This window comes from Calidris pugnax, unplaced genomic scaffold (genome assembly GCF_001431845.1).
Source record: "Calidris pugnax isolate Ruff unplaced genomic scaffold, ASM143184v1 scaffold219, whole genome shotgun sequence".
Lineage (NCBI taxonomy): Eukaryota > Metazoa > Chordata > Aves > Charadriiformes > Scolopacidae > Calidris > Calidris pugnax.
Window position 1 is genome coordinate 4,003,641 of NW_015094507.1, and position 20,421 is coordinate 4,024,061.

At 37.2% G+C, this 20,421-nt stretch overlaps 1 protein-coding gene across 6 annotated transcripts in view; it reads right to left on the reverse strand.

Annotated features, from left to right (window-relative positions):
• MAP4K3 (mitogen-activated protein kinase kinase kinase kinase 3) overlaps positions 1-20,421 on the reverse strand; it is an 83,974-nt gene that overhangs the window by 15,677 nt on the left and 47,876 nt on the right. For 3 of the 6 annotated variants that reach the window (XR_001414350.1, XM_014964556.1, XM_014964553.1), the window contains 11 exons: positions 18,232-18,290; positions 17,009-17,047; positions 16,678-16,731; positions 13,045-13,087; positions 12,025-12,187; positions 10,926-11,035; positions 9,283-9,324; positions 5,280-5,364; positions 4,067-4,146; positions 1,381-1,441; positions 1,177-1,294 (listed from right to left, as the gene is read on the reverse strand). Coding sequence is in view for 5 of the 6 variants with exons in the window: in XM_014964556.1 (XP_014820042.1) it covers positions 1,177-1,294; positions 1,381-1,441; positions 4,067-4,146; positions 5,280-5,364; positions 9,283-9,324; positions 10,926-11,035; positions 12,025-12,187; positions 13,045-13,087; positions 16,678-16,731; positions 17,009-17,047; positions 18,232-18,290 (854 nt within the window). In the remaining variant the exon portion in view is untranslated. The remainder of the gene's footprint in view (positions 1-1,176; positions 1,295-1,380; positions 1,442-4,066; positions 4,147-5,279; positions 5,365-9,282; positions 9,325-10,925; positions 11,036-12,024; positions 12,188-13,044; positions 13,088-16,677; positions 16,732-17,008; positions 17,048-18,231; positions 18,291-20,421) is intronic. The other 3 variants (XM_014964555.1, XM_014964557.1, XM_014964554.1) reach the window with 2 other exon arrangements.

Genomic DNA, 20,421 nt, shown 5'->3' on the forward strand with positions numbered 1-20,421 from the left:
TGACCTCTCTGCAATTTAGGTGAGGTGTCATTCCAGGCTGAATGTAGTCTGAAGATTTTCCTCACGTGACCCTTATGATAATTAAAGTTATTAATCCACTGCTGATGCAGTCCTCAAGCCAAAGTCAATCAGCCACAGTTTAGAAGTGAGAGGAGCAGAACAGTGGTGCAGGCACACAGAAGACAAAAATTCAAAGCACAAGTTATTTCTTAGGCAATTAGAATTTAGCCTCTAGGAAGAAAACAATTTCATGACAAGTGTTGCACCACTGTGTTTGCAGATGACTGAACAAGAAGCCTTTCCAGAATCCAAGAATTAAATATTAATAGGCTGTTAACAGAACCAAAGGTAGTAGAGAAACAGGTCTTCTATAATACAATTTCCTAATAGCCTATTGTATGAGAAAAAACAGTGATTCACTAAGCACTTTAAGAATCAAAGGGTTTCTCTGCAAACTAGATTAGTGTTACTACCTCCTCCTCTTAGATTTCAATAGGCTTCAAAGGCTTGTTTAGCAGCCAGGACTGTACCCAGTCTCTGAGATTTTGTACACACTTGTTAGTAAATAAAGTTGGAGGGACTGCATGTACAATGTGCTGTAGGCACCTGGGGACAAAAGTGCCTTCTACAGTGGCCTGCAAAAAATTACTTGCCAATGATGAATGTCATATCTGTACTCAAATTCTACTCTTCCTAGCTTTCAAAATAACCCATGAGCAGTAAGAGATTGCCTCTGCGGCAAGAGATTACATATCCCCACATTTATTTTTTTTTAAATAAATAGAATGGAAAGATAGTACCCAGAGTAAGTAATGTAAGATCACCATTTCTACTTGCCTGAAATATCACAAGTACAATACTGCCCCTAGATTTTGTTTAGCATCAAGTACAACCATGATTTACCATACTAGACTATATCTGAAAAGAGCTATGCCCAGAAACAGAAGGCTTCACATCAAGAAGATAAGATGTACCAAAACCCACTTCTCTAGTAAGAGTATATTTACATCTTGATTTGTGTAAGTTTAGGGGTCTACCCTCTGATTAATGCCCATATGAATTATTCATGGTAATCTGAGAACAGAGCTCCACATTATCTGGCATTCCTAGAGTTTCACAAGCATACTGAACTCCCAGAATTAAGATATTCTGATATATCTGAAGACATGTATTTACCTGGGAAGTATTCGGTCAGGGAGTTTATGTGCTGGAATAGCAACGGGTAACTTTTGCATTTGCCTTGCATAATCAAAGAGTCCTGGTAGATTATGGGAATAGAGCTGTGAAGCTTTACCTAGAAATTAGAAAACAAAACCACACTTCAAATATAAACCCAAATGTTTACCAGCACTACCATTCAAAGACAGCACAGTAACTTACCAGATACTGATAACAAGCAATTGTTCATGACATATAACCATGTACACCTTCGAGGAAATAGCTGATAAAGGAAAAGAAAAACAAAGAAAGAAAAGCATTAAATTTGATAGCCACAACATGTGAGCACATTAAGTTGATCAATTAATAGCTGCATAGACGACAGGACAAAACTAATTAGCTTAAGCCAAGTAATGTTTACCTGGATTGCAGAGTTAATTCAGAGTAAATCTTAGGCACACACACTATATTTAACATACACATTAACATTTAGACAATTGGCACATTTTATATTCATATCTTCAAGTATACTATAATTAGCCCACAAGACGTCATTATAAAGATTAATCCATCCTTTTTCAAAAATTTTAGAAAACACCATACTTTCTCCTTCAAATGAGAAAAGCTTAACATAAACTTCAGTAAACAAAGCACGGTTAACAAACCATAGTCATTCTAAATCCTGTGACAGTCCAAATCTCTTAAAACAATCAAAGCTGGCAACTGAAGGGGCAGTCCATCTGCATATTTCAAGTGATCAAGGAATGCAACAAATGATCAAGACAGAACTGTTGTCAAATCCCATAATCACTAGAAAGATGGGGCTGCAACCAACAAGACATCCTTAAAAAAGAACTGATGGTACTTTTTCCCCCCCTTCCCATAACTTCTGGAGCTTGTTGCCACAAGAGGTCATGGAGGTGGAAAGCATCAACAGCTTGAACAAGTGATTAGACATACTTGTGTCCAAGAAGTCCATAAATGGACACAAAGAGAGAATAGGCAGGGATCCTCCAACATCCCTGATTCAATGACTGTAGTGAAATCTGAGAATGGACAGCAGAGAATGGTCAAGTTTAAGGGCAGTTCCTACTGCCTCTTTAGGAAAATGACTATTGGGCTAGACAGATCACTCGGGAGGACACTTCTTTTTGCTCTAAAAAAAGTAAATCTAAACAACACACCACCCCCCCAAGCCCCCCCAAACAACAAAAAACCCCAACAACCTCACTGCTGATTTATTATTTATTAGAAAGATTTGAAGAGATCTGTAAATTAATTGGAAGATTTTCTGCCAAAGAGCAAGAAATTAATCTTGAAGCTGTGCTAACTCCTGGAAACATACGTTATTACTGCTTTGTTCATTAGTGAAGGGGAATGTAATGAAAAATAACCATGGATACTACTTTTGTTTTTACATTGAATTGTACCAGACGTGCAGGGTAAAAAATGAAGTGAACCACAGAACTTGAAAATGTTATTAAAGCCCTATTGCCTGTAATCATAAATACTGATGGAATAAATGGTTAGCACAGAGGGTGCACTTCTATTCCTGAGGTCTTCTCATACATAACCTAAACCACTGTAAGAAAAACCTATGGTAATAATCTACCATCCTGGCATTATCCAAATTTAATGTGAAAGTTTGATTGATCTTCTGTAGCTGCACAAACATCTGAGGATTAGAGAAGAACAGTGGTTCTTCAAATTTGCAGGTCGATTGACTCATTCCTCCTGTTCCACGCATGACTGGCTGTTTTCACAAGCATTTGTTCTGAAGTGCCTATTAAAACATTTCCCCAAAAGCTCACTAGGCAATGCACTAGAGAACACGGTGCTTAGCAAAACAAAGGATGGATATGAGAGCATGAGTTTCATTACACCTATTCTCCTTGCCAATTAAAAAAAAAAAAAAAAAAGCAAAAAACACCAAGCAAAACCAAACCAAAACAAAAAAAAAAAAACCCCAAACAAAACTTTCTTTGGTCTACCTGGCCTACAAGAATTATTGTATTAGTGATATTTCTCAGGGGAGGTTTTACAACTGCAGTGTAGCAGCAGAGGTACCTGAGCTAAATTTAAACTAGCTAACTCAAGCACCAGTATGATTATGGGTTACATGGAGCTCAGTGCAAGGTAGCTAGGCCTTCTTAACACAACAGACATATCTACAACGCCTGGACCCTGGAAGATGAACAAACACCAGTGCCTCCAGCTTACAGTGTGAAGGCTGTCCTTGCAAATTCCTCCATCTTGATGGCAGATGCATAGCTCCCTAAGTTAGGGAGAAGGCAGGAAAGAAAACAAGTTTCTTAGAGATTAACAAAAGAGCTGGAGAAAACACCACACAGAAAAGCCGGCAATTGGCATTTCCCCCTCCCACTATCCCCTCAAAAAAAGGTAACACTATTTATAAGATTCTGTAAAGACAGAGTTTTAATTGGGAATCACTATGCTTAGTCTCATCAGCAAAGCTGCTTTTAAGACCAAAAGAATGAAATCTGGTGTATAAAGGATCTCCTTGCTTCCCTGTAGCTGAAACACAATGTTTGTTGCAAATATTCCAACTTGTAACAAAACTTTAAATAAAATGGAAACTTTCATCCAAAATATACCAGGCAAATTCCATACTATTTAACAAATCATTTAACTGTAAGATAATGCACTACAATGAAGTTCAACACATTGGTATTTGCAGACCTCATACTTAAACACTGTCCAGCCCACAAAAACCTAAATATGACTGAAAGGTCTACTCCATAGTAAGCACTTAAGATAATTCTCAGTTTAGGTAGTGCCTATGTAGGCAGTAAAGGCAATTTTTACATGGATTACACAACATTAATCTGAGTGGCTAATAAAAGTGATAAAGGTGTATTTTTTCCAAAATATCAAAATAGAAATATACCTGCTCCATTGATGTTTCATGAAGTTCATTGAGGTTCAGTGTGTAAATACCTTCTTCCGCACCAAATATCAAGTACTGATCTGCAACACAAACAAAATAAAAATCTAGAAATCCCGATTTAAGGAAGTCATGTTTCATAAGAATATGCAGCTCTTTACTAGAGAAAGGCTTAAAACAATTACATGCATTGAAACAAACCAACCTAAAATAGCTATGGTGTTCTAAAGCATGGAAAATTAATCTTGCTAAGGAAGCTTACATTTGTGGATGAGGCTGTTTTAACACCTTAGGAAAGGTCAGTCTTTTTTTTTTTTGTGACTAACAATTGGAATAAAACCCAGCAGTGATACAACCATAAGCAAGAATTCATGTGAATCATGTCCTCATATATCGATTACCTTACTTAGATATTGCCATATATTTTGTGATATATTAATAGCCTTCTTTTGGAGTACTTCAGCAGCAGTATTGACTGGAATGTTTTCTCAGTACTTTGGGGGGTGCCTCACTTCTTGAACCTGATTAATACCCTGGATTATTTTTAGGAATGTGAAAAACACAACATCTCATATTGAGAAGATGTCAAATGCAAAAGACAGATTTCTGGAATTTCAGTTTCTAAAAAACCTAAGTATTTTCTTGCTTACTGGCTCAGTAGCATGTCTATACAGCCTATCATCAAAAAGTGAAACTGCAGGCAAAGCAAGTACAGTGTTACCAATTATCTCTTTCATCAACTATTTAATAAAGCACTAAAATGTATGCAAAAATGAAGAGACTTGCAGAAACCTATAGGACCAGAAGGCTTTATGGGGGAGACAAAAAATAATACATCAAGTGAATGATAAAGAAATCAATTTCAACTAGGACCTCTGGATGTCAGATTTTTAAAAAATAAATTAGGATTACCACCTTTTGGACTAAATTGTTGAGAAGATTCTTGAATTAAAAAAAAGATAATATTTTTTTACTTTTGATATGTAATTTATTCTTTTTAATCAAAGGTGAAAACTGCAGCCCATATATCTTAAAATAATTTAAAAAAACAACATTGAACTTCAGACAGCAGCAGCATATTTGAAGAAGAACTTCTGCTTATATAACTAAACCTATTTTAAATTATGTCTATTTTAAAAGGAGTAACCTTGCTCATCTTAGCACTCTTGAAATCCGAGGAGAGAAAAAAGTGCGTAAAATATACATAATATACTACCTCTTGTATCTGGATTTATCCACGATGTTGCACAATGAATTTTTAATGGACAGCCATTGAAAACCTTTGAAAAGCAAGCACCCATCTGTAGAAGTTAAAATGATTAAAAATTAAACCAAACAATGAAAAATTAAAAGGTGACATTTCCATTGTGATTATTTTTACTTATGGTAGTAACAAAAGGCTAAGAGTAGTTTCATTTGCTACGCAGAAAATAACCTCATCCAGACACGCTGACAAAGGGATGATTTTTTTAAAGTGATTTTTCCTTTGTGCGTAAGAGCATTCTGAAGAAACATACCAGAATTAGCATTTCAGAATTAGCTCTTAAATTAACAGTCTAAGCACAAAGGTACCAAAAAGGTGACAAACCTTAAAAAGATTCTTGAATTTTGTTACTTTAGAAAGTCTCAACAGATAAACTTTATTCTTGCCATACTTCACATATTTAAAATGTCCTGCAACAATCAAATTTTTTGTCTCAGATTCTCTGTTAGTTGTTTCAAATTAACTCGATTTCAATATTGATTGCTTCCTTCCCAAAGGGAAATCTCTGGTAGAAGATCCCACTCCTTGTTCAGCATAACTCCAATAAACTCAGTTTGCCTCTTAAGTGTCTTGTATAGTATAATATAATCAATTTCTTCATCTTCCCCCTAGTGAAGCACAACCACTTCTAGGCATTTGTAAGAATAGTTAGTAAATTTGCTTCAAGAGGACAGAAAAGCAAAAGCCAGGGCTTCCTTCTTTCCCTTCCTTCAAGCATCAACATAACAATTACTTATATTATTTTGTTAAGAAACAGAGTTGATTGATAGTACTATAGATGAGAAGGAATGATGCAGTGGTAAATAACAATTAGTAAAGTGAAATTATATAATGGTCAAACATAAGAACCAGTCATGGCTAAGGGTTGCCATCCTGAATATAAGCAGGTATCCCCTTTATGAAAAGCTATGTACTCTGTAATATGACTACAAAATGGCAATGTTTCCACTTTATATTAATACTTTGTGAATTATTATAAATCTATAAACTAAATTAACCAGATAGCTCTCTTGCTAACATTTAGAGGATTTTTTTTTGTTAACCTGTTGCTGAATAAGAAAGTCTGAGGACATTTCAGTCACTTCTGAATGCAGTTTAGTTCGGTAAGAACTTCATAATGAACCTTTTAAAATGAAAAGCAGCAGAAATTAGACCCTTCTTTGTGCTTTGGACATCCTCTCACTCTTGCATCACTATAATAAAGTCCATGAGTTTGTCCAAATATACTTATGTGAGGGAACAATCAAATTCATTAAGGTAATCAGCAAAAATGTGAAAGACCCATTGCACAAAGAGAAGGGGAAGGACTTCAGCTCTGCTAGTACCACTGCAGACCTCCGAGTACGAATGCAGGGAGCTGGCAGCTTGCTAGACAATGAGATGATCCTTCCGCAGGCATAAGAACAGAAAGTAAGAGAAAAGATACATGCAAGGCAGGAATATGAGAAGATACTGATACTGAGTGACCTCAAGGTACTGATAGCTTCAATGTTGTCAAATCCCTTGGCCACAAGGAGTTTGCAAGAGGGACGATGTCAAGAAAAACAACGAAAGGATTGTCTGGCATTTATGGCAACATCTTCCCACGTGTGCAGGGCACTAAAAGGCACTCAACAGAAAATACACCAGATGACACTCGCAGCACTGACCTCCCAGAATATTGGCAAGTGTTTCTGCTGCTCCTGTAACCAGCTACACAATTCTCCTTGACCTTTTCCAAGCACTGAAGAGAGATGCTGCACAGTGGAGGGAAGCTGCATTCACTGCTAAGACCTAGTTGAGCACTGCAGTGATAAGCTGGATAAGAAAGAAGGAGGACATAGACACTAATCATTTTCCTCTGGCCATTCTCAGCCCTGATTTCCAGGAAGCCTGCAGAGCCAAGATGCTGCTGCAAATGCCTCAGAATGGTAAACAGAACCCAAGGGTATAATCTCTAAATAGCAAACAAATCTCAAGGATAGAGCTGAGAATCAGACAAATTATTAAACTGAGTTGCTAGTGAGGAAAAACCCCCCAAACATGAAATAGAAGTTTGAAGTGATGGTGCTTGATCTGACTGCTGCCACGGAGGCATTTAAGTCTTGAGGGAATTTCAGCAGGCAGAGCATTCCCTCATTGGTAGAATCTAACAGGTCTCCCTGTGCTGCAAGCAACCTAAAGTAGCATGGAAAAACACACTACCAAACTGGGTTATTAAGAAAGTTGAACAAAATATCTAGTCACAGGCAACCATGCATAGATATAATTTTAAACAGTCCCAGAACATCTAACTATGTTAGAAGACAGTGAGAACGCAAAACACCAGTTGGCAACATACTTAACAACCACAAATCAAAAAAACCCAAGCAAACAAGAATCAGAACAACGATGTCCCACAGAAAAAAAAACAGAAGAGATTGAAATATTGACAAAGTTTTACTGGCAGTAGCAGGCTAATTGTTAAATAAGACTCCCACTTGATGTTAGGATGCTAAACGTGCTCCACAATAAAGTAAAAGTCCAGTAATGCCAATGACCTGAGAGAAAACCCCTTCCTTATTCAAATTTTTGTAATTTGACAACCAATGGAGACAGCAGGCTGAGAGGACAGTGTCAAATCAGTCTTCAACACTGAACAGGAAGGTTAGAAAGTATGTTGTACATAAAAGGTGGGGTGTGATGAGTGAAGAAGAAGAGAGAGGAAAGAGTTTCTAATCTGAGGACCAACAAAACCAGAGAATTAGCGCACTACAAAGATGCATGAACATGCAGAGAGCAGTCCAATACCCCAATATTCATTTGACCAGCTTCAGAAGTTTTCCTGTTTTAATCTATCTCTTTTTGCAGCTTCATTATATTAGCAACTCACAGTCATTCTCTGATGACCTGTCCCTGAAGTCTGTGCCAAAAGTTCAACACATATGGCTTCATTTTGAGCTACTCTATTTTCTACGATTTTTCTCATTCCAGTCACTAAATCTACCTTATTTCCCCCTCCCCAAGATGATTCAATTCTTTTCAATGCTAGGAGTGCTCCCAAATTTCTGTCATCCACTAGTTCAAAGTATGCACTCTTAGGTGATGCATTTAGTATAATATTTATTAAAACAGGATTGACCTCAATAAACAATGCTAAACATGTTTAGTGCTCTGGAACAATTTTGTGCATTTCTGCAAGAGATCATGGTTCTAAGGCACAGAAGCATGCCATCTGCCTTAACCAGTCCTGCTCCTCTAAAGTGGGTAGGAGGCATGTCTTGTAGCAATTTTATCTTCTAATGTAAAGATGAGAAACTGATCTGACTTAAGAGTATCGTAGCAAAAAAAGGTCAGTTTAAAAATCAGATGAATCCCCCATTTGGTGCACAAGCGCAACTACATGAATGCAGGCTCCAGCACACAAGAAGGATAGTGGTGAACACAGAAACAAGGGGTCAAAAAGAAGGAAAGACTGGCTCTTCTGATTACAGTGTTGGTACTGTACAGGTGACAAGCCTGTGCAGATAATACAATGAAATTCTAATCTGCTTTATGGTGTGAAGGTGCACAGAGATGTCTGTACCAGTTATTTCCAACTCTAGGGCATCTATGAATCCTGTCTTCAGAAGTTTTCAAACCTAGAGCTGCACAGTATAAACTTTCAGCTCTTTGCAGTTCCTGAGGCATCAGCTCCTCAGATCAGTAAGTACCTTCAGTATGCTGAAAGTACCTCTGTGGCATTAGTCACAGAACTCTCATTCACTTTTTAATGAAGGAAGCAAACAACAAAACTTTCCAAAAGTTACTTCAAAGCAAAAAATCCAGGGTGATTTCTGGAATACCACGCCTGTGGCTTAACATTTCTAAGAGACACTAGCTTTTATATTTTTTTCAAAAAAATAAGAAAAACATTCAAAAAAAGGTACTCTCTCAGCTTTAGCAAGAACACACGTCCTGCTTACAACATGCATTTGTATGACTCAGTAATACTTACATGGACTTTAGGTGTAGGAGGAAGGCCATTACTAATTGGTTTCTAGAAAACAGAAGTGTAAATGGTTACATTCACATGTGCACATATGCATGAACATGCATATTTTCACACACAGTACAGCGTAAACAAAATATAAGCCTAAAAATGTTTTTTTTAGAATGCTGTTAAAAACATTTTATAATTGATAAGTAATTGAGCATAATTATTTTAGGAGAAAATAAAAATGCCACATGTACTAGATCTGAAATCCATGGCTGAGCTTTGGGTACAGTTCAATTTCTAAGCATGATGTTAGGCTAGAGACCTCCCTTCCAACTAACACTTCCATAATTCTGTTTAAGTCTGCTGACCACATGTCTCTAGTGACCACACGCCACAACCCACCAGTATCAGGTTTTTTCCATTAAAACCTCTACTATGACTCCCTAATATCTCCTCATTGAATGTCTGCATCGTCTACTGCACAACGTTTTCACATTGTGATGATATCTGAAAGAATGCCACATCCAGCATACAAGGTTTAAGCGATATTATAGCAGCTGTTCAGTATTACGAGCAGCGTTAAACTCTATCAGTCAGCACTAGACCCACTTTCCTGCATCAGTATCAATTTCTCGAAGTAGATGCATGCTTCCAAAGAGATGTATTTTAGACGTAACACAGGAAACTTTAAACACACAATTTCAAATGCCAAGGTCAAAGCAGTTTCAGAAAATCATGCTTTCCAAAGTACTGCCAATATTACTGGCACTTCCTTAAGCCAAAACAAAAACACACACAAAGTTTCTGCTCTATTTCCTCTTCGCTTCTCTCAAAAGAGTGACATTTCCAACCTTGTCATTAGAAGAAGCCCCCAAAGAGTGTTTTCATGTTACATTTAATCTGATCTAACTACCGATGTTCCACTCTCTCCCACCCACGTTCCCACTTTTGCATCACAGTAATAAAGTGACCACTCTGGAAGCCATTTACTGCTTGGATGGAAAAACTCCCTTGGAAGAGGAGAAAGGGATGCAGAAATATTCCCTTTCCTCAGCTCACAGCTGGATCAAATTACATGTGGTATAAAACTGCATTCTCTCCACAAGTGCAACGTCACATGAGCTTATGTAGTTCAAGTCTGACAGTAAACCCAAGCTGCTAAATGCTGAAACACAGAGGTCAGCAGTCAAGCAGCTTGCATATCTATCTACATTTCCCCATCTTTTTTCCTCCTGAACACCACAAAGCCTGTATGCCCTACATCTGTGACAGGAGGACAACTCGCTTGGGAACAGCCCCAATTGAGCTCCTTTCCCAGGGCCAGCCAAATCCTCCAGCAAGCCATCAGGTGGCAGCACACTCCATAATTTCCTCATTTGCTTAAACAGTCATTGCTCAATAGATATTACATCTCTCTTACAGGATCTTACTCTCATTACGTCTCTCAAGTATGTGAATACAAGCAAGTAAATCTTGTATATCCATGGCAATGTTAGTTCCTAATGAAGATTAAATACCAACTCAGACTTCAGCTTAAGACTGTATCCCCTAGACAATCTACCAAAACGGTGTTTTGATTCAAAGTAAACAAGATGTCAAAGAAGCATGCCCACTCCTTTTCATTGAGCATGCAGTTGACACCCAGAAGCCTAAATACCTACCAGTATTTCCTTCTTTTCTTTTTTTGAAAAATTAGTGTCTCTGGCTTCATCCTGTTGATGTGGTGATCCCTCTCTCTCACCATTTAATTGTACAGAAGGGACTCCATTACCTAGAAAGATTCGTATTTAAAAATGTGTTCTTCTACCTTTAACTCAAACAGTAGTCTAGCCTAAAAATAATTTCAAAGGACTAAAATTTCAACCTATGTCAGAACACATTTCAATACCCTAATTTATTTCTGAGGCATACATGGTCCTACCTGTGCACCATCTATAAAGTCATATTCAATCTCAGTCGATGGCTTTTGGTAATTATTATAACGAATCTAATTTGGGCATAGAAAGGGATGCAGCCACAGTTATGAGGAAAAATGTATTTAACATATCTAAAGAAAAACTTGGCCATAGCTAATATTTCAATCATTCTTTATAAATAGCCTGAATGCATTTGTTAGCACTGGATGCTTAAGCATTACAGTCAAATCTGTAACGCATGAACTAAGTATGTAGGTAAGGAAGAACTAGCAAGATATCAATTAAGAGTCAGACATTAAGCTTGCTTAAAGCAAGTCAGGTCAAGACAACTCTCAAAGCATCAGACTTTAACAAAGGCATAAAAGGAACAGCCTAAACAAACAGTAAACAAACACAATTACTTGCTATACTACCCAACTCAGCTCAAAGGTACAAAAGCAAACTTTGAAAGCAAAACTCTGTTCTTCATATGTCAAATGACAACAAGAGTTGACACTCAGGGTCAGAATCTGAAATCTACATACAGGAAAACTTTTTTCTTATCCCCTGCGACAATCCTGATAGACCACATTGTAAGCCTGGTGCTTAGAAAAGCAATTGTGTCACTAACGGCATCAGCAGGAATTGTGTCAGTGACTTTACCAGAAGGTACATTTGACCCTTGAAAGACTTAAAGCATGCTTTCTTTGAGTATTTTGGCTTTCGTGAACTTTATTACTTGCCCATCACAGAAAAATTACCACAGCAGGTTTTAATGTGAGCAGCACAGGTGAGGACGTAGAAATAAAATCACATTAGATTAATTAACAAATATTTGTACACCTCTTGGTGTCACTCTTATTACCCAACGCATTAGATTTCTGTGGAGGTAACCGAGGAGGTGGTGGTCTGGGTGGAACCTGAGATGTAGATTTTGCTGGACTCTCTGATGTTGGACATCTCTTGATTGTCCCTTGACTATCATTTTCAGAAGAGTGAGTTTCTTGGGGGATAGAGATGGATTTAGGCTGAAAAAGACATAGTAATAATAAAACCACAATGAAAAAAGATTCAAAGCATCCAGGCTATTTCTCAATGAGAAAAGAACCCATGTGCAATATTCAGATCCTAGAATTTGATTAATGACATGTTCTTCCACACAAATCTCTTTCAAAAAAACAAACTAGAAGGAAATGCATAGGAAAATCTTACTATTAACAAAGGACAATTTCAAAATCATAATATTTAAGTCATGCATTAAACAATTATGGGCATGTGGAAATTGTTTATGACTAGATACAACCAAACCAGACATTTAAGTAGAAAGCAGGGAACATTCAATGATTCAGACAAAACTTTGTGTAAAGAATCTCATATAGGGGATGCAACAACAAAGGGCAACGTTGTTTAGACACTGGCTGCACTAATGCTGATTGTAAAATCCTTCTCAGTTATACAAAGATAGTGCAGGAGGGTAGGTAATCAAACCTGCAGTTTTTGCCTGGAAAACTGACAGCCAGACAAAAAAAATATAAAGTAGGTTTTTTTTTTTTATTCTTGCTTGTATTAAGACAACATCAGTGTGAAAAGATTTGCACTGCTCTTCAAGTGGCAGTATGCCACTGATTCAGACATGCCTCTGAAGATCCCTGTTCAGACACCAGACGTTAGCAAGCAGATGCTTTATGTGGCAGCTCTTCATTAAAAATTAAAAGCTACAAACATATAGGTCAACACCCTGGATATACCCTTGCCTTAAAACTTAATTCAAGTCTTCAAGTCATGGCTCAAGTGAAAGAAACATCTGTATAGTAATTTAGACACTTCTGCATTATTTTTTTTAACGTGTCCTTTTATTCTGGGCAGCAAAATTCCCCTCACTTACCTTTGGTGGTAAAGGAGGGGGCACTTTAGGTTTCATTGTTGCACTATAAAGAAAAGAAACAAACCAAATTGTTATCCAACGTAGCTCTTTGAATCTTGTATTGCAGTGTTCAAAAGGATACAGGTTTTTATAAATGCCATACAAATAAACACCGTTAACTAGTCAGTCAACAGCACTATTATATCCAAATAACTGCATCGTGAATACTTTTACAACATTGTGTTATTGCTGTGCATACCCCAGATACTATCCAAAATCTCATGTATTACAGATCATCCCTAGAGAGGGCAAAATGATGTGAACTGATTTGTTAAGATGCACATACTTGAGCAGAAAAAAGCAGGGAGATGCAGAGCAAGCCTGATATTTATCCTTTTGAGAGGAGGAAGACTCAGCATATCAGTGAGCTTTTCTAAAGGGCCATTTGTAGGTATATAGGGGAAACAGGAGTTAGAAGAAAAACTGCTGAATACCATTCCTTGAAAAATTTACCACGGACTTCTTCAGAACAGCCTTACACATGGAAAGCAAAATCCATCTGCAGTGGAAGGTTAGCCTACCATTTTTTTGGTGGGTTGTTTTTTTTTCCTTCTGTAAGTTTCTTTTTTCACAGAAATCTTGGGAAAGACAACTTTTAACGCAAGAACAATTCAACAGCTTGCCTCAATAGTTCAGGATATTGGCAGAAGCATCAGCAGTATTCTTCTTCTGCTGGTTCTGTGTTTTAAAGAATATGCTGCGTTTTTGAAAAATCAAAAATATCTAAATTTTTTATGTTTTAAGAACTCTTACACTGTCCTATTTTCCTAATCTTTTGGAACAGAAAATTATTTCCATTAAATAAGCTAGGAATACAACTGTGACCACTTGACATTCTTGCACAACGTTTTCCTTATTTTTAAATGAAATTTCAAAGTTTTGAGAAAATGTCCAAGTGGTAAGATATCTGTTGCTTGTTTACAGATCAACAACTTTGCTTCATTCTTCTTAGGTTTCTGTCCTGGCATCTTATCAGTTGCTTTGATTTCAGAGAAGATGGAAGGGGACTTTTGATAACAGGTTAGCCTGTATCGTGCACTTCAGCTGCTATGGTGGTGGAAATTATCTTCTCTTCATAACATGGGACCAAGCACAAGACCTTCAGTCATGAGTGTCCCAGCTCCATTTGTAGTTTCTTCCACATTCTTCCCTACATCTCAGTCAGCTGTCACAGTGTTATTGGGCAGCAAAACGTAAAAAAAGAAAACCAAAAAAGACAATGATTTGGCATAAATGTGACTGATGTTCATAAAAAGGACTGCGTGCCCTAGTTTCAACTGCAAGGTTTATATGCAGTTTGTCACTGTTGATCACACAGGGCAGTGGCCCAATAATTTCTGCTTTCCCAGTCTCCACAACCAAGAAGTTCAAGCATCAAGACCTTTGCTGAACATGAGAGAAAAAGAAATATCAAAACAATCAATGTTATTAAATGAGGATAGGTAATTTTATATTGTCCCCTTCAGTGTGTGGATTTTCTGCAGCTATGAATCACTCAGCTTCGAGTCACGTCAGCCTGGACTGGAAGGGTACAGCTGCTTCATTGGTTTTGTTCTGGATCTGATGGGAGAAGTGACCGATGCCATGTGTGCTCTTCAATTGCAGCTCCATCTCATAGAATATAAATCAAACAAAAGCCTTGAATCTTCAGTGGGCTCCAGAGAATGATATCCCAGATGGAGCCAATAAACCAACATACTGCAGCTTTGGGATCAAGCAGATACCAACGGGGAAGGCACAGATGCAGAATCTGTCTGATCTAAGGTTAAGGCATTCAAGGGTCACCCCTATGCTTACAGGAAGTTGTCAGGCCCTCTCTGTAGGGCAAGAGTACAAAGGATGAAATACAGGAAGAAGGAAAAACCACCAGGATATTTGTGGAAAACCACTGGTGACTGTCCTTAGGGTTAGGCAAATTGGAACCTCTCTGGAAGCTATCAGGTTCTTTTTTGCTTAACCTGAAAAAGAAAATCCACGGAAACACGACAGCAACAAAAGCAGCTAAAGCCAATGCTGTCTGAAAGTTCTGATGGAGCTGGTGCAAAGAACAAGGATCCTAAAGCACTGGATAAAGAAATCAGTGCAAGCATTTCAAGAGGTTACAAACCCTGAAACGTTACTGAAGTTGCTGATACTGACTGAGAACAGACCAAGAAGTCAAGGAAAAAAAAAAGAAACATTAAGCAAAAGTGAACAGAGAGACATAGAAAAGTGTACTGAAACAGAGATTAGTATGGAGGGAGGAACCAAGCTGAGCTGGTTTGCAGCAGTGCAAATTTTCAGAGCGTCTTCACTGCAGGCCATCAGAGTGGAACCGACCGTATGGAGCTACGGGGAAGCGTTACATCCCACAGTGCAGGAAGCCTGAGTTATCGTTACCAAGGTCTAACTAGCTATGAGCAAAGCCAGTTCTCAGCGTGGTCCAAATGCAGAGGAGCAAATCAATAATTAGCATTATCAACCTCTTCCTCTCAAAGACAAGACACAGGAGCTTCATATTATTGATAAACTGCATAATCAATCATGCCTTTAAACAACTGCATAATAATGAAATATGAAGAATTTCTTAAGGAATTAGCAAGGGAATAAAGCCTGCTAAAAACTGACTAAAATAATTTTTCTTCTGTAAATATGACTTGTGTTTAATGGCAAGTTGATCATTAAACAATGCAAGTTGAATGTACTTGTCACTTAGCTGACGTCAGACACCGGCAATAGCTTTACCCTTCTTGAAGGGAGCTGTCCCTCATGCTCAGTACAATGATAAAAATCTTTGTTATTAAAGAACAGCAGTAAAATAACTCTAGATAAAAAAAGAGGATATGTGGTTCTCTGTAAGAGATAGATGCTAGCAATAGATAACACATTTTGCATATTTCTGGTATGAAGCAACAGCTTTCAAAATTATCCATTAACAGAAAGCAAACGAATTCAGTTGCAATGATTACATTATATTTATTTAGGAATGTAAGTTTCCACATACTGGCTATGCATTTTAAATTGTTTCAGCTCTCATCTGTCAATCAAAAAGATTTAATACGAGCATAATTAATTTAACACATGCCTATTAATACTGTCTTTGCAGTCACATAATCTTGCTCTCTCTGTGGTAAGGGAGCCAGCTCTATTCCAAAATCAGGCACTGATAAAAGCATCCTCCTAGCTGAGAATGTGGACAGAATAAACTCAGTCATCTAGGGAAGAGAGTTATGTATATATTTTATATATTTTTAATGAGCTTTATTTTAATATACAGTCGTCAGTTCTAAAGAGGACACCAGGACCAGGGTCAGACGAATTACTGGCTCAATGTAACTACATCAGGATTTTGTTCAATAATAGAAGATAAAAGGACAACTGTACCAAGCGAGGAACAAGATTCTCCCCCTCTGCCCCAATTTATCACAAGTTTATAATTAGAATAAGACGACTTCTGGTGATGTAATCTAGGAACAATATTAAATGTCTGTCTTTAGAAATGTTATAAAAAAAAAAAATCCTGAGCTATTTGGGACAGAACTTTTTAAAAAAATTCATCTATTCAAACAAATATATAAAAGCTGGTTCTTAGTTTTACAAGAAAAAATGACTTACTGTTTAGTATCATCATCTGCATCATCATCATCTTCTAAATGTGCCACATGTCCCCTAAGAAAATGAACAAAGTACTACAGCTGAGTGAGTTGTATTAAAATTACCTTGGCTGCTTGGCTACTACCTCTTTTGCAGAATTTTACTGTCTTTTAGCCTTTTAAGATTATTATTATTCCTTAAAGCACAGCCACAATTCAGACAACTAAGCCTCTCCCATATCCTCTCAGCCAGTACAGGGACAAACAAGAACTAGTTGCGACAGACATTAAAAAAATCAGTGCACAAAAGACTTTGAAACACACAAAAGGAAAAAAAAAAAGAATAGAATTACCGCTGATGCAGTTCTTCTTCAACTGATTTTAAGAGACTCCTTCAGCATTAAATAAGAATAAGAACACAGATACAGTTTAATTTGTGGCACATAAACTTAAGTATCAAAAGCCAGGGCAAATGCTCCTATGATTCTATCAGTAAATAATCCAAAGCATGTTATTTCAGCTGGCTTTCAGAACATACATCGAACATCCATATACAAATGAACATGGCTGCATTTCTTTATTTTTTACACAACACACTTTCATCTGTGTTTATTGATGCATTGCTACTAAGTGCAGTGGTCCTTGTTTCTTGTACTCTAAAACAAGGACTGTCTTAGCTTGCTCAAATTTAAAACAAATCCACACTCTCAAAGAAAATCATAATAATTAAAAAAATATAAATCAGACTGACAAGAGGATTCAACTATTACTGGAATAAATTCATTCTAACCTAGTTGATTCTTGTAACATTCTGAACTTCTTAATTTGTATATCTTTGTCTGAAAACACAGACAAGAAGGAATAGCAGGCAAAACACAGGGGTGAGAAACAACAGAATTTTGGAAGATATCAGTATTTGCATTTTCCCCCAACCAAAAGATTGCATAAAAATATCATGTTCTATGCTTAGATTTTCTGCATTTTTAAAATATGATTTAATTTAGCAAAGCTAGGCATCCTAATTTTGACATGCATAAATGTAAATTAAGAAATTGGGTGGAAAGGAAGAATTACATGGAAAAATATTTCATATTATTAATAGAACAAAATTATTAGATTTATGAACATGAAGTTAAAGGACTTTGTTGAGATAGGTTTTTTTTAAAGCATCTGTAATTAAATGTTCCAGTGCCCTACAACACAAAGCAGGGCAAAAAGTAGTGTCAAAGAGCAGCACTGACACTTTCTAGATGGGGTAAAATTGAGCTCTGGGGGACCTATCATGCAGAACATTTTGCGAAGAACAGACCAAAATAATGGCTTTTGAAAAGAAGCTTACAGCACCACAGAGACAATACGATCAACACAGCCTCAAATACTGAAAAGTGCTGTAATGCTATATCATTGGAATTACTATTATTTTAGAAATAGTGATTTTGGAATTGTAACTGATATAAACAAGCTTGATATATTTTATTACATCTGTCTCTGCTAATGTCTTTAACATGCATTTGTGATTTTTATATTAAAATAGCCGTGGATGAATTAAAGAGAGAAAATGCTATTGCTTACTCACTTATTTGCACCCAAGAAGTAGCCACACTGAGGACCATGACCATATTCTAGCTGTAGATCCTACAAATATAAGAGAATGAATCTTTAAGACGAACACATGAGCATCAAACACATATCCTGTGGCATGCTGCTGTTATCCCCTCTGCCTCATCTGAGCTACCAAACAAGCTCATTCCTCTGGGTTTCCTGGCCCCCAGCACCACTCTCAGGTCAATTGCACCCAAAAATCTTCTTTCTGCCAGTTTGCTGGATCTCTAATTCCTCTTAAAACTCTGATCTTAGCCCCTCCCTTGGACATGCAGATCCTTTGCTCAAATAAAGTCAGTTGCAGAAAAGGAAACAAAACAAAAATAACAACATCCTTTAAAAATAAAAAAAACCCACCGCAAAGGAGAAGAGAAGAGGAAAAGGAAAGGAAGGGGAAGGGAAAAAAAAAGGAGAGGGAGAGGGGAAGAGAGAGGAGGGAAGGGGAAGGGGAAGGGGAGGATTTCATCATCTACCAGACCCTACAGAGACCCCAGCCATCCCTCACTGGCACATTATAGTACTTGTTTCAGATGGGGAGCAGTCCTGGCAGGAACCCTGAAATGTCTTTAGCACATGGGGACATTAAAGAAATAAGCAAAGACAGCGAAAGTGTTTCTGTAGCTCTGGTTATAGCAATACATATTTTAAGAATAACTACATATGTTAACATGTATACTTTAAGATCACCTTTTGTATTAAAAAAAAAATGAATACAATAGTACCAGCAAAGTCAAGCACTCACACAATTACGGAGCATGGGATCCTTAGAAAAAGAAGTGGCAACATGCCTCCAACACTATTATTCTACGGATGGTGTATTGCACACAAATTCAATGCATTAATGGGAATATAGGGACCACACTGAAGCACCATCAAATCTACCTCTACCAGATGTACACTGCTATAATTAGAGGGCATTTTTTTCTTCATGTGGATCACAACAGGAAAAATCTGAGCATAAATTTGGTCCCAAAATACTGAGTGTATTCACCAGGAGAAAAGAGTTATTGATACCCTAAGTTAGTGATAAATCGAACTACGTTACTTTTTTCCAGGAAACTTTTTAAAGGTCTCCCAACATCTTATATCAAACAGGCCTGTTTCACTGCAGCCCATATCAAAAGATGCCCAGATATCAAAACTGCAAAAGCAATAAGATGACAACTCATGGGGCTGATATCTTACTGTGCCCTCAATTCTGCTCAGTAAAGCTAAATAGTAGTTCCCACATGGGTATTTCTACCACAGCTGCCAGTAGCATTTGTTTGCTTCAATGACTTTTCATGTTTTCCCAAGACAAGTGAGATATTGTGGAAAAAACAGTATGTAACTGATAATTACTTGAGCTAAAAGGATGCATACATCAGAGGGTTGAATAAAAAGGCAAAGGCAAGCCAGGTGCTGGCATTTCCTGAACAACTGAGATTGTCTTTTCAGTCTTCATACTAATTACACATCTTTTTTCTACAATTAAACTAAGAAACCCCAAACCCACCAAAACCCATCCCCTTCTACAAATCTAACTCACAAGGGCCACCCGACTTTCACCCTAGACAATGGAGCTACAAAGTTAGGTGGCAGGAAAGAATGGCTCACAAATGGCCCTGCCAGAAACACGGATTTAAACTTCTATACTATGAGCACTTATATTACTTCTATGCAATCTCAAAAACTTCCACATGTAAGCACAGGTATTTTGAGGATACAGGCTCTAGACCAAAAAAAAAAAGACTGGAAACATAAGATGTCTCCAGACTCACAAACACGGAGGTTGAACAGGTTGTGTGAGTCTCTGTGAAAGGATGCCAGAAAAAAGACTGGGAGGCTGTTGAGAAAAATAACCCCAGATCAGTATAATGAAATCTGAGATTTTCACATTTAAATGACAAGTGTTTTGTCTACTTGTTGCAAAATAACATTTATCAAAAGTGGGAACAACATGACCTTATGCTGGATAGAACCAAAATGTCTGTCCATGTCGATTTACACATTGTGCAATGTATGACTATATATATTGTACATCAATTACAGGAAAATTAATAAGAGAAAATAAACAAACCCCCATAAAACATAAGGAGCCTTCATCTGCCACCAGAGTTTTTAAGCCTTACTGGAATTTTCTTTATGAAAAGTAACATCTGTCAGAATTATTTATGTTTAAATG